Source organism: Bactrocera oleae, chromosome 6 (genome assembly GCF_042242935.1).
Source record: "Bactrocera oleae isolate idBacOlea1 chromosome 6, idBacOlea1, whole genome shotgun sequence".
Lineage (NCBI taxonomy): Eukaryota > Metazoa > Arthropoda > Insecta > Diptera > Tephritidae > Bactrocera > Bactrocera oleae.
The window spans coordinates 29,415,134-29,429,680 of NC_091540.1; the positions used below are offsets into that span (position 1 = coordinate 29,415,134).

At 40.6% G+C, this 14,547-nt stretch overlaps 1 protein-coding gene across 2 annotated transcripts in view; it reads right to left on the reverse strand.

Annotated features, from left to right (window-relative positions):
• The window catches only part of LOC106620726 (uncharacterized), a 122,894-nt gene that overhangs the window by 99,540 nt on the left and 8,807 nt on the right, over window positions 1-14,547 (reverse strand). For both annotated transcript variants that reach the window (XM_036368913.2, XM_014239317.3), the window contains exon 3: window positions 13,102-13,229. In XM_036368913.2, coding sequence (XP_036224806.1) covers window positions 13,102-13,229 — 128 coding nt within the window. The remainder of the gene's footprint in view (window positions 1-13,101; window positions 13,230-14,547) is intronic.

Below are 14,547 nucleotides of genomic sequence, written 5' to 3' on the forward strand. Positions count from 1 at the left end.
AGAACACGTGTACTAAGTATCAACAAGATTCTTACTTTTTACTCAAGTTATCGCTTGAACCACCACCACTAGAACTATGAGAACATGTAATATCTTGCCTGGCATTACCGGTGGTCTGATAAATAGCATAACTGGCGACCTATGCGAACTCTCGCATCAGACAATCTGACCATAATTATCTCAATCGAAAATCCCCGGCTTTATTTCTGCGAAAAATCGTACATTCGATAACTTTAACAGAGCTAACTAGGTCAGCTTCACAGAATTCACCGAGAACACCTTCGCCACACTACCCATTTCTACGGATGTTATCGTTGATGAATGTCAATTCCGCAAGGTGATCGCTGCTGCTTCTGCTCGCTTTATTCTGGCTGGAAGAATCCCTGAGATAGGGCCCAATTTCGAGCCGAAGTAGTTGCTTTAGCAAATGGGCGCGTCACCTTACGCCAGATCGATCCCACTGATTCCCACATGAGATATCTCAATTTGGAGATTCTGCAACTGGTAGATCAGCATAAGTGGGCGAAAAGGATAGAGGATCTGCAACCTCTCCGCGGGTGGGAGCAAGTTATAGACTACTGCCAAAGTCCTGTCCAATCCGAGAACACATGACACCCAAGTTGAAATTTAATTCGATGGCCATTACTTTTCTAAGCCGAAGAGATGCGCAAGCCCCTTAAGCCTACAATTTAAATAACGTCCTTCGACGGACAGAGAAAAGGAACGTGTTACCCGACGGTTGCGTCGACGAAGAAGTTCAAGTACTTCTCGCATACGAGATATGTGGAAAATCGGAAGAGTTTTCCTACTACTGAAACCTGAGAAACCCGAAAATCGAAGAAAGTCATATCGACCAACATACTCTCGTTTCCCTAGTAGTAAAAACACTTGAGACCTTGCTACTCTCGACCTTCACACACCATCTGAGCCTAAAAAACCACCAACATAGCTTCCTTTCCTGATTTTTCACTTTTCCCTAATCAGCGCTTACGCACTCGCTACAGCAATAACAACAACCAGTTTGGTACCCTGAGGGTTATCTCTGTAAGATGGGAGTTACATATGCATATTTGCGATTATAATCAAAAGTAATGAATCAAATTAGTCTATATATGTTTGATTAACAGTTGACTTTTGCTGTTGTTACTTTATATAATGACGTATTCGAAACATTAGCACATAAATAATTATCAAATATAAAAAACCATAATACACTTGCACACTTGTAAGTAATGATATGCTTTTCAATAATTATATAAGAAATTTAATTTAATAATTAAGCATCTATCTATAAAAAAAAAAAGTTTGAGAATACTTACAGTTCTTTGACTCATTTATGCTATAAAAACACACCTCTGAATGATATTATAGCTTCGATGCAGCCGAAGTTAATGTTTTTTATTGTTCAATTATAAACAAAAAACCAGAAGCATAAACAAATTTTATATCACAGCTTATTTCATGCAGTGTACTTTTTAATAAAAATAAGTTAAATGATTTATTTAAAACTTGTTTAATATTTAGTGTGATATCCGTTAGCTTTTACTACAGCTGCCATGAACTCAACCAGTTTTTTTGCACTTTTTGTTCCCCATTTGTTACACTCTTCCAAACTTGCACTTATTAGTTGTTCCTTATTACTTATGCAGTGTTTACGGATCATGCCGGATGACTGGGCCGGTGGATTCATTCGATGTGGATGCACCTAAGCCAATTTGTGTTTAGGGTCATTGGTCATTGTCCTGATAATACGGGAAATTTTGAAAATTTTTTATTTCTCGGCGCTTTGGTGTAAAATTTATTTTAATATAGATCAAATTTCCAAAGCAGGCTGCAGATATACAAGACGCGTTCCAAAGTAAACAGGACTTTAAAAAAAAAAGACAGAACAAATGGTTTTATCAGCAAAATCAATTAATTTTATTCAAAAAAGTCTCCTTCTGCTTTAATACACCTTTTTTCACGGTCCAAAAGCATTTCGAACGAGTGTTTTAGCTCGTTGCCCGGTATGGTCGCCAGTATACCAGTGCAAGTCTTTTGAATGGCCTCCACGTCTGCATAACGCTTTCCTTTCATCGGCAAATGCATTTTTCCGAAAAGGTAGAAGTCGCACGGTGACATATCAGGTGAATACGGAGAGTGGTTGATTGATAAAATGTGATTTTTGGTCAAATAATCGGCCACAAGCGTCGATCGATGAGACGGCGCATTATCGTGCAACAAACGCCAACTTCCATCTTCGCGATATTCGGGCCGAACACGTCGAATACGGCGCACCAAACGCTTCAAAACTCCAAAGTAGAATACCTCATTAACGTTTTGGCCGGGTGGAACAAATTCTTTGTGGACAATACCCTTGGAATCATAAAAACAAATCAGCATTGTCTTCACTTTTGACTTCTCCAGGCGCGATTTTTTGGGTTTCGGCTCATTTCTCATTTATGTCCTCACGACCACTTTGAAAACGTTTGAAACCACTCGTGCACTCTGCTACGGGATTGGCAATCATCGCCATAAACTTGTTTCATCAATTGAAACGTTTCAGTAAAAGTTTTACCAATTTTAAAACAAAATTTAATGTTGGCTCTTTGTTCGAAACTCATTTTCACACCGATGACAAAAACATACTGACACTTAAAACGCAATAACTTCACTTCCAATAGATGAAATGTCATGAAATTTTTACTGGAAGTCGATAAAGGATAGCAGATTCTAACGCAGTAGTCGACATATAGATGGCGCCACTATAGTTTACTTTGTAACTTTTTTACTGTTTACTTCGGAACGCACCTTGTACATGCCAATACCATAACACTGCCCCCACAGTTTAACAGTTGGCCTGATATTACATCTCTTAATCTAAGTATTGGGTTTCCGCCACACGTAAGCCATTCCTTCCGAGCCAAAAAGGATTAGCAAAAATTACTTTGTTCCTGAAGTTAAAATCCTCGGCTTTGCTTCTTTCGGGTTTCTCTCCATTGAAGTCATGCGTATGTAGTACCCAATTAACAGTTTCAGCACAAAATCATTTTCCTAGCTCCTCCTGAACCTCTGTGGTTAATTTTGGAGACGATAGCCTGGGATTTTCTTTAATTTTTCGTAGAATTACGCTCAATTATATTTTGCACTGTCGCAGTACTTAAAAAAGTACTTAAATTAACTATCTAAGCAACTTTTTAAGTGTTTTTCCTTTTTTGAAATGGTTTATGACCGATTCCCGCTGTTTGATCGTCATACGGCGAACCATTTAACTGATATTAGTGCACAGATAACGCGACCCTCCAAAACACACTAAACCTGGCTTGAAACCTATACTGAATGCCAACTTTAAAAAATTAAAATTCTACTACACGTAACTGGCTTTCGCTACAACATAGACTAGTACGTGCATAAAATAATCTGTAAGTAAAATTTCTGAGAGGCAGCTGTATGCAAGCTTTAGTAGATGTAATACTGTACTTTTACGAATTTTACTTTGCTTGCTATATTAATAAGGCATTGCATAATATATATTCATTATTTTCCATTTTATGGCATATAAACAGATAATATTAATCTGCATTAAACACGCTGGGAGCCACTGTATATGGTGGCTCGGATTAATATGGGCCCAATTTTATATATTTTTGACATCACGTCATACTACTACCAGATAAAGGTGCTTCCAATTTAATAAAGATAACTCGCACGCTGATAAAGTCAACCGAAAGCTAGAAAGTTTATACATTAATATATTTACAAATGTATTTAGACTCGGGAAAGTATTTTACCTAGTTTTTGGGATTTATTGTATCAAATTAAAGTTTTATATCTTAATTATAGCATTTTAACGGCATTTTGTGGACGTGGCAATGGTCCAATTCCGCGAATTTACAATACATGCTATAATTACAATACATACTTATGGTGCAATAGAACACGTGTACTAAGTATCAACAAGATTCTTACTTTTTACTCAAGTTATCGCTTGAACCACCACCACTAGAACTATGAGAACATGTAATATCTTGCCTGGCATTACCGGTGGTCTGATAAATAGCATAACTGGCGACCTATGCGAACTCTCGCATCAGACAATCTGACCATAATTATCTCAATCGAAAATCCCCGGCTTTATTTCTGCGAAAAATCGTACATTCGATAACTTTAACAGAGCTAACTAGGTCAGCTTCACAGAATTCACCGAGAACACCTTCGCCACACTACCCATTTCTACGGATGTTATCGTTGATGAATGTCAATTCCGCAAGGTGATCGCTGCTGCTTCTGCTCGCTTTATTCTGGCTGGAAGAATCCCTGAGATAGGGCCCAATTTCGAGCCGAAGTAGTTGCTTTAGCAAATGGGCGCGTCACCTTACGCCAGATCGATCCCACTGATTCCCACATGAGATATCTCAATTTGGAGATTCTGCAACTGGTAGATCAGCATAAGTGGGCGAAAAGGATAGAGGATCTGCAACCTCTCCGCGGGTGGGAGCAAGTTATAGACTACTGCCAAAGTCCTGTCCAATCCGAGAACACATGACACCCAAGTTGAAATTTAATTCGATGGCCATTACTTTTCTAAGCCGAAGAGATGCGCAAGCCCCTTAAGCCTACAATTTAAATAACGTCCTTCGACGGACAGAGAAAAGGAACGTGTTACCCGACGGTTGCGTCGACGAAGAAGTTCAAGTACTTCTCGCATACCAGATATGTGGAAAATCGGAAGAGTTTTCCTACTACTGAAACCTGAGAAACCCGAAAATCGAAGAAAGTCATATCGACCAACATACTCTCGTTTCCCTAGTAGTAAAAACACTTGAGACCTTGCTACTCTCGACCTTCACACACCATCTGAGCCTAAAAAACCACAAACATAGCTTCCTTTCCTGATTTTTCACTTTTCCCTAATCAGCGCTTACGCACTCGCTACAGCAATAACAACAACCAGTTTGGTACCCTGAGGGTTATCTCTGTAAGATGGGAGTTACATATGCATATTTGCGATTATAATCAAAAGTAATGAATCAAATTAGTCTATATATGTTTGATTAACAGTTGACTTTTGCTGTTGTTACTTTATATAATGACGTATTCGAAACATTAGCACATAAATAATTATCAAATATAAAAAACCATAATACACTTGCACACTTGTAAGTAATGATATGCTTTTCAAGAAATTTAATTTAATAATTAAGCATCTATCTATAAAAAAAAAAAGTTTGAGAATACTTACAGTTCTTTGACTCATTTATGCTATAAAAACACACCTCTGAATGATATTATAGCTTCGATGCAGCCGAAGTTAATGTTTTTTATTGTTCAATTATAAACAAAAAACCAGAAGCATAAACAAATTTTATATCACAGCTTATTTCATGCAGTGTACTTTTTAATAAAAATAAGTTAAATGATTTATTTAAAACTTGTTTAATATTTAGTGTGATATCCGTTAGCTTTTACTACAGCTGCCATGAACTCAACCAGTTTTTTTGCACTTTTTGTTCCCCATTTGTTACACTCTTCCAAACTTGCACTTATTAGTTGTTCCTTATTACTTATGCAGTGTTTACGGATCATGCCGGATGACTGGGCCGGTGGATTCATTCGATGTGGATGCACCTAAGCCAATTTGTGTTTAGGGTCATTGGTCATTGTCCTGATAATACGGGAAATTTTGAAAATTTTTTATTTCTCGGCGCTTTGGTGTAAAATTTATTTTAATATAGATCAAATTTCCAAAGCAGGCTGCAGATATACAAGACGCGTTCCAAAGTAAACAGGACTTTAAAAAAAAAAGACAGAACAAATGGTTTTATCAGCAAAATCAATTAATTTTATTCAAAAAAGTCTCCTTCTGCTTTAATACACCTTTTTTCACGGTCCAAAAGCATTTCGAACGAGTGTTTTAGCTCGTTGCCCGGTATGGTCGCCAGTATACCAGTGCAAGTCTTTTGAATGGCCTCCACGTCTGCATAACGCTTTCCTTTCATCGGCAAATGCATTTTTCCGAAAAGGTAGAAGTCGCACGGTGACATATCAGGTGAATACGGAGAGTGGTTGATTGATAAAATGTGATTTTTGGTCAAATAATCGGCCACAAGCGTCGATCGATGAGACGGCGCATTATCGTGCAACAAACGCCAACTTCCATCTTCGCGATATTCGGGCCGAACACGTCGAATACGGCGCACCAAACGCTTCAAAACTCCAAAGTAGAATACCTCATTAACGTTTTGGCCGGGTGGAACAAATTCTTTGTGGACAATACCCTTGGAATCATAAAAACAAATCAGCATTGTCTTCACTTTTGACTTCTCCAGGCGCGATTTTTTGGGTTTCGGCTCATTTCTCATTTATGTCCTCACGACCACTTTGAAAACGTTTGAAACCACTCGTGCACTCTGCTACGGGATTGGCAATCATCGCCATAAACTTGTTTCATCAATTGAAACGTTTCAGTAAAAGTTTTACCAATTTTAAAACAAAATTTAATGTTGGCTCTTTGTTCGAAACTCATTTTCACACCGATGACAAAAACATACTGACACTTAAAACGCAATAACTTCACTTCCAATAGATGAAATGTCATGAAATTTTTACTGGAAGTCGATAAAGGATAGCAGATTCTAACGCAGTAGTCGACATATAGATGGCGCCACTATAGTTTACTTTGTAACTTTTTTACTGTTTACTTCGGAACGCACCTTGTACATGCCAATACCATAACACTGCCCCCACAGTTTAACAGTTGGCCTGATATTACATCTCTTAATCTAAGTATTGGGTTTCCGCCACACGTAAGCCATTCCTTCCGAGCCAAAAAGGATTAGCAAAAATTACTTTGTTCCTGAAGTTAAAATCCTCGGTTTTGCTTTTTTCGGGTTTCTCTCCATTGAAGTCATGCGTATGTAGTACCCAATTAACAGTTTCAGCACAAAATCATTTTCCTAGCTCCTCCTGAACCTCTGTGGTTAATTTTGGAGACGATAGCCTGGGATTTTCTTTAATTTTTCGTAGAATTACGCTCAATTATATTTTGCACTGTCGCAGTTCTTAAAAAAGTACTTAAATTAACTATCTAAGCAACTTTTTAAGTGTTTTTCCTTTTTTGAAATGGTTTATGACCGATTCCCGCTGTTTGATCGTCATACGGCGAACCATTTAACTGATATTAGTGCACAGATAACGCGACCCTCCAAAACACACTAAACCTGGCTTGAAACCTATACTGAATGCCAACTTTAAAAAATTAAAATTCTACTACACGTAACTGGCTTTCGCTACAACATAGACTAGTACGTGCATAAAATAATCTGTAAGTAAAATTTCTGAGAGGCAGCTGTATGCAAGCTTTAGTAGATGTAATACTGTACTTTTACGAATTTTACTTTGCTTGCTATATTAATAAGGCATTGCATAATATATATTCATTATTTTCCATTTTATGGCATATAAACAGATAATATTAATCTGCATTAAACACGCTGGGAGCCACTGTATATGGTGGCTCGGATTAATATGGGCCCAATTTTATATATTTTTGACATCACGTCATACTACTACCAGATAAAGGTGCTTCCAATTTAATAAAGATAACTCGCACGCTGATAAAGTCAACCGAAAGCTAGAAAGTTTTTACATTAATATATTTACATATGTATTTAGGCTCGGGAAAGTATTTTACCCAGTTTTTGGGATTTATTGTATCAAATTAAAGTTTTATATCTTAATTATAGCATTTTAACGGCATTTTGTGGACGTGGCAATGGTCCAATTCCGCGAATTTACAATACATTGTTGTTGTTGTTGTTATAACGATTATCTAATCCCCGTTTGGGTGATAAATTCTAGATTCGTTGTCGTCGAGGTCATCTAACGGAAGGCCCAGGAAACGAGCTGTTTCGACGGGGTCGGACCATAGGGAAAGGGGTGTTAGATGAGTGGGGTTTGTAGGGCATGCAAAGAGGTGGTTAGTGTCATGCGGAGACTCATTGCATGCAGGACATGTGTTTAGTATGTCGGGGTCTATTCTGGATAGGTAGGAGTTTAACCTGCTACAGTATCCAGAACGAAGTTGCGCGAGGGTCACTCTAGATTCGCGAGGCAACTCGAGCTCTGTGTCTGCAATGGGTGGTGGTTTGACTCGTATTACGCCATTCACTGAAAGGGAGTCGGTGAAGGTGTTAATGGCTCCACTGTGAATGGCGGTCAGTGCTTGTCTGAAGTTAGTTGCGTCCGAAGTCTGGTCGACGTGCTGTCTGATGTCGTCGACGTAGTCAAGGAAGGACCTCTTGATGTTCCTAGGAGGCTGCTCCGCTGCAAGCAGGCGTCTGCAGGGGTGGTTTCTGCGAAAACATCCCAGCAGAAACTGCTTGGAGAGGAGCTCATTATGTTCCTTAACCGGAAGCATACGGGCCTCACTGTGTAGGTGTTCGATTGGGGACATCAAGAGGCACCCCGTGATAGTCCGGAGTGCAGTGTTCTGACAAGTCTGGAGCTTCTTATTCTGCGTGTCACTACATCCAGGCGACCATATTGCGGCTGCATAATTGAGGACCGGCCGGCCGATTGCCTTGTATGTTGCCAACAACGTTTCTTTGTCCTTTCCCCATGAGCTGCCGGCAAGCGACTTGAGGATTTTGTTGCGGCTCTGTACTTTGGCAGTTATCGCGGTCGTGTGAGGAGTGAAAGAGCACAGACTGTCCAAAGTGACGCCTAAAATTTTAGGGTTATTTACTGTCGGAATTTTTGTGCCATCGACTGAAATGTTCAGGTCCAGTCTGTACTCCTTCGTCCAATTGGTGAAGATGGTCGCTGTGGATTTAGTGGGGGAGAGTGTTAAGTTCCTTGCAGAAAAGAAGCGAGAAAGATCGGAGAGGTAGCCTTTTACTTTTGAACACATGCCATCGATTCCATTGCCCGACGTCAATATCGTACAGTCATCTGCGTACGAGGTCATTGAAATTCCCGCTGGTGGCTGGGGGAGTTTCGAAATGTAGAAATTAAACAGTAGCGGGGAGAGGACACCGCCCTGCGGAACCCCCTGTTTAATTTTCCTGAGTTTGGAGTTTTGACCTCGAAATAGTACGGATGAGTGTCGACCGCTCAGGTAGTTCATGGTCCACCGCTTCAACCCTGGAGGGAGCGTTGATTGTTCCAGGTCCTCAAGTAGCGTTGCGTGATTGACTGTGTCAAAAGCTTTTGACAAGTCCAACGCTACGAGGATCGTCCTCTCGCAGGGTGGCTTCTGGTTCAGGCCATGAACTATCTGGGCGTTTATGACGCTAAGTGCTGTGGTGGTACTGTGCACTTTACGGAAACCATGCTGATGGTCTGCTAGGCTCAGGTGGTGGGTGAATGACGGGAGTAACAAGGCCTCAAGTGTCTTCACTACTGGGGAAAGGAGAGTTATCGGGCGATAAGACTCCCCTTTGTTGGCGGGTTTCCCAGGTTTCAGTAGTGGGACCACTCTTCCGACTTTCCACACATCGGGTATTTGAAGAGTGGATATCGACAGGTTGAGGACCTTGGTGAGGTAGTTTACTCCCGTTGGGCCTAGATGTTTTAACATCAGCATGTTTATTCCGTCAGGGCCGATGGATTTGGACGATTTCGCCTTTTTGATGACATTCTGAACCTCCTCATCGGTGAAAGTAAGTGGTGCGCAGTCTTTTGGCATTTTGCGCAACCGTCGGGTAACACATCGTTTGGCCTTGTCGGTCGAAGGGTGCAGTATAAACTGCCGGCTAAAGTAGCTCGCGCACTTCTTCGGGTCCGAGGAGGCATGGCCATCGAATTGGATTTCAACCCGATCGTCATGTTTCCTCGGATTTGACAGGGCCTTGACAGTAGTCCAAAGCTTACTCACACCGGTGGAGAGGTTGCAGGACTTCAGGTGCTCTATCCATTTTGTCCGCTTATGATGGTTTACCATTTGCCGAATCTCCAAATTGAGATCCCTTATTCGGGGATCACAGGGATCGGCATGGCGTAAGGTGTCGCGCTCATTTGCTAATACAGCTGCTTCGGCTGGGAAATTAGGGCGGAGTTCCGCTATTCTTCCAGCCGGTATGAAGCGAGCTGTAGCAGCAGCGATCACCTTGCGGAATTGACGCTCGCCAACGATGACGTCCGTAGGAATGGATAGTGCGTTGAAGGTGCTCTCAGTAAATTCTGTGAAGCCGACCCAGGTAGCTTTGTTAAAGTTAACATAGGTGCGGTTATCCACAGAAATAAAGTCAGGAGGTTTCTCGATCGAGATAATTATGGGCAGATGGTCTGATGCAAGAGTTAGCATAGGTCGCCAAGTTATACTATTTATCAGACCACCGCTAGCGATGGTAATATCTGGCGAGCTATTACAGGTGCCCATAATTCTGGTGGGGGCTTCGTCATTCATTGTGCAGAATGTCGAATCGTCTATCTGTTCCGCCAGCTCCATCCCCCTACGATCGTTTGACAGGCAGGAATGCCAAAGATCGTGATGCGCGTTAAAGTCGCCTAGCACCAGACGGTTTTCACCACGAAGTAGCGCATCTATATTCGGGTGATATCCTGTTGGGCAACATGTAACTGGGGGGATGTATATATTAAATATTTCGAGCTCGACATCGCCTGACCGGACAGCTATTCCCTGACATTCTAGGGTAGTGTCCCTGCGGTCGATGTCAACATCGATTAGACGATATTGCACGGTGTTGTGCAATATGAAGGCTAGGCCTCCACCATTATCTCGCTCGCGATCCTTACGTAAAACGTTGAAACCTGCACAACTCAGAAGATCTGAGCGGCTGTTTAACTTGGTTTCTTGGACCGCAGCTATCGTTACGCGCTCCCGGCTCATAAATGCAACTATCTCCTCGATCTTGCTCTGGAGTCCGTTGCAGTTGAATTGTAAGAGTCGCGTTTGTCGCGGGTGTCCAGTCGTGATCCTAGGGGTGAGTGGGGTGCGTGTAGGTGGTGGTTGTTGCAGCTGTGCTATCCGCATGGGCGGTTGTCGCACTATGGTGTTGGTTGGCGACGCCACTGTTTGTGATTGCGGGGGCAGACTCCCACAGCATGGGGCAACATACGACGCACTCCACTCTCGTGTGGTGCGCAGGCCAGAACACGACAGAAAGTGACACCAGCCAGTACAAGAATTGCACTTGACTGATGTGACATTCCGGCGTATTATGGTCTGACACACGGAACAGACTGTGCGAGGAACCAGGAGTTGCTGTGTGGTTCTCGCACGGGGATTGGAGCTGGATGAAGGTGGGGGGGGGAGGTTGGTCAGATTGGGAGTTGTGCTGTCTTTGTGAGCTCCTTAGGACCGTAGAGGTCCTATTTTGGCCACTCGACTGGAGTGGCAGCGCAGTGCGCGAACATGGTGCAGGTTGCACGGCCGTTGAGGCAGATGTCGCATTATTGCGTTGACAGCATGGGGCCACGTAACTCGTGGTCCACTCCCTGTGTGTCTTAAGGCCCGAGCAGGTCTTAAGATGGCTCCATCCATTGCATGTATTGCACCTAACCGAGGTGGAATTTGGATGGAGCCTTTTTGCGCATACGCAGCAGTAGAATACCTCGGGGCCCGGGTTGGACTCGATGCCAGCACGGGTCAGGAGGATACGGAGCAACCCTGCTGCTAGGCGTTGCTCCAGTGACGACAAACTTAATCTAAAACTTACCGATCCAAACAGTTAGATCGTCGAAATAACAGCCCTTGGCCGGATAAAATCCGGCTCAATTCCGGTATCGCAGAACCGGCTGTTGTGGGAATAGTTTACAATACATACAATACATTCTTATGGTGCAATAGAACACGTGTACTAAGTATCAACAAGATTCTTACTTTTTACTCAAGTTATCGCTTGAACCACCACCACTAGAACTATGAGAACATGTAATATCTTGCCTGGCATTACCGGTGGTCTGATAAATAGCATAACTGGCGACCTATGCGAACTCTCGCATCAGACAATCTGACCATAATTATCTCAATCGAAAATCCCCGGCTTTATTTCTGCAAAAAATCGTACATCCGATAACTTTAACAGAGCTAACTAGGTCAGCTTCACAGAATTCACCGAGAACACCTTCGCCACACTACCCATTTCTACGGATGTTATCGTTGATGAATGTCAATTCCGCAAGGTGATCGCTGCTGCTTCTGCTCGCTTTATTCTGGCTGGAAGAATCCCTGAGATAGGGCCCAATTTCGAGCCGAAGTAGTTGCTTTAGCAAATGGGCGCGTCACCTTACGCCAGATCGATCCCACTGATTCCCACATGAGGAATCTCAATTTGGAGATTCTGCAACTGGTAGATCAGCATAAGTGGGCGAAAAGGATAGAGGATCTGCAACCTCTCCGCGGGTGGGAGCAAGTTATAGACTACTGCCAAAGTCCTGTCCAATCCGAGAACACATGACACCCAAGTTGAAATTTAATTCGATGGCCATTACTTTTCTAAGCCGAAGAGATGCGCAAGCCCCTTAAGCCTACAATTTAAATAACGTCCTTCGACGGACAGAGAAAAGGAACGTGTTACCCGACGGTTGCGTCGACGAAGAAGTTCAAGTACTTCTCGCATACCAGATATGTGGAAAATCGGAAGAGTTTTCCTACTACTGAAACCTGAGAAACCCGAAAATCGAAGAAAGTCATATCGACCAACATACTCTCGTTTCCCTAGTAGTAAAAACACTTGAGACCTTGCTACTCTCGACCTTCACACACCATCTGAGCCTAAAAAACCACCAACATAGCTTCCTTTCCTGATTTTTCACTTTTCCCTAATCAGCGCTTACGCACTCGCTACAGCAATAACAACAATGGTACCCTGAGGGTTATCTCTGTAAGATGGGAGTTACATATGCATATTTGCGATTATAATCAAAAGTAATGAATCAAATTAGTCTATATATGTTTGATTAACAGTTGACTTTTGCTGTTGTTACTTTATATAATGACGTATTCGAAACATTAGCACATAAATAATTATCAAATATAAAAAACCATAATACACTTGCACACTTGTAAGTAATGATATGCTTTTCAATAATTATATAAGAAATTTAATTTAATAATTACGCATCTATCTATAAAAAAAAAAGTTTGAGAATACTTACAGTTCTTTGACATATAAATTATGCGGTATTGACGTCTTCACTCCTGCTCCATCACCAGTATCATTATCACATGCGCAAGCGCCTCGATGATTCATCCGTTCAGACAAAGTCTGCGCATCGCGTAAAATCTATGGGATTATATTGTTTTAAGCAGTTTTAATAAAAATCAAGTTGTATCACTTGAGTAACGTAATAAATACAAAAGTTAATGTATGTTCAGAAGGAAATTAATAATTTGTTAAGTAATCGGGCCCATTCCCGTTGTCGTTTTCGTTTGTATCGAAAATAATTTTTGAAACGATATGATAACAACATAGTAACAGTCGTTAATTGTAAAAACATTGAATTTCGATATTTTTTGGAGGGACTTATCAAAAAAACTTAATGCATCTCCGCGACGGAGACGGTTGGCTTAAATTAAATAAAATTTGTAAAATTGCATTTTTATAACAATAAAGATGCTTAACATTTATGTATATATTTAAGGTATGGAAGGAATCAAAATTCAAAATAAAGAAAAAAATAGTACACAACAAATCCGAAGCTAGAGTCACAGGAGGAATTATTATTATTGGGGTATTTATTATGTACTTAAATTCACTTTCTTCCAAACAACAAATAACAACATCAGATACAATGGTGCTATTGGGCGTTATCATACTTAATTTTAATTTGAAATTACGATAACTCTTTTTGGCGTTACGATATACTTCAAGAATACGAATTTAGATACGAAGCGACGATAACAACGACAACCACTTGGAAACGACAACGGGAATAGGGCCGAATATTTTTTTTTTTTTTTTTTATTCAAACATTAAACTAGTACTATCTATGAAATCATGACATCTACAAACTACATGGTCAAACATTACTTTACCGCATACGACTTTTTCAAATAAATTTTATTTATTTATTATTTTTTGCAACTTTTTATTACACAGTTCGCAAGCAACACTTACAATTTACTAAGCTATACTGAAATTAGTGTATGTATGTAAAATGCAGATTACATCTCTGAGTTTGCATGTTTGGGAAGCACTGTTTAAAGTATTTAGCAGTATTGCTCAAATTTTTTACATAAAACGTAAATTGAATTATATAAGGAAATAGAAAACAATAACGTTGATAAGAATTTGAAGTAGTTTGGTTTAGTAGAATTAAATTAATTTGTACATTGTCGTAAAATTATTAAATTTCTAAACGTTGACTCTATTTTTGTAGTTGATTATTATTGACAATTTTAAAGGAACTGAAAAATAACTTTGCAAATGCAGTATTTAAGCACAATTATTACAATTCTAAATATTAGTTTAACACTAGGTTTACGGGACCCGACAGAACTCAAACTTCGCAACGAATTATCTCGAAAACCGCTTAATCGATTTCAACAATTTTGCATCGTAAATTTATTTCTTCTAAAGAACTTATATACACAGTTTCATA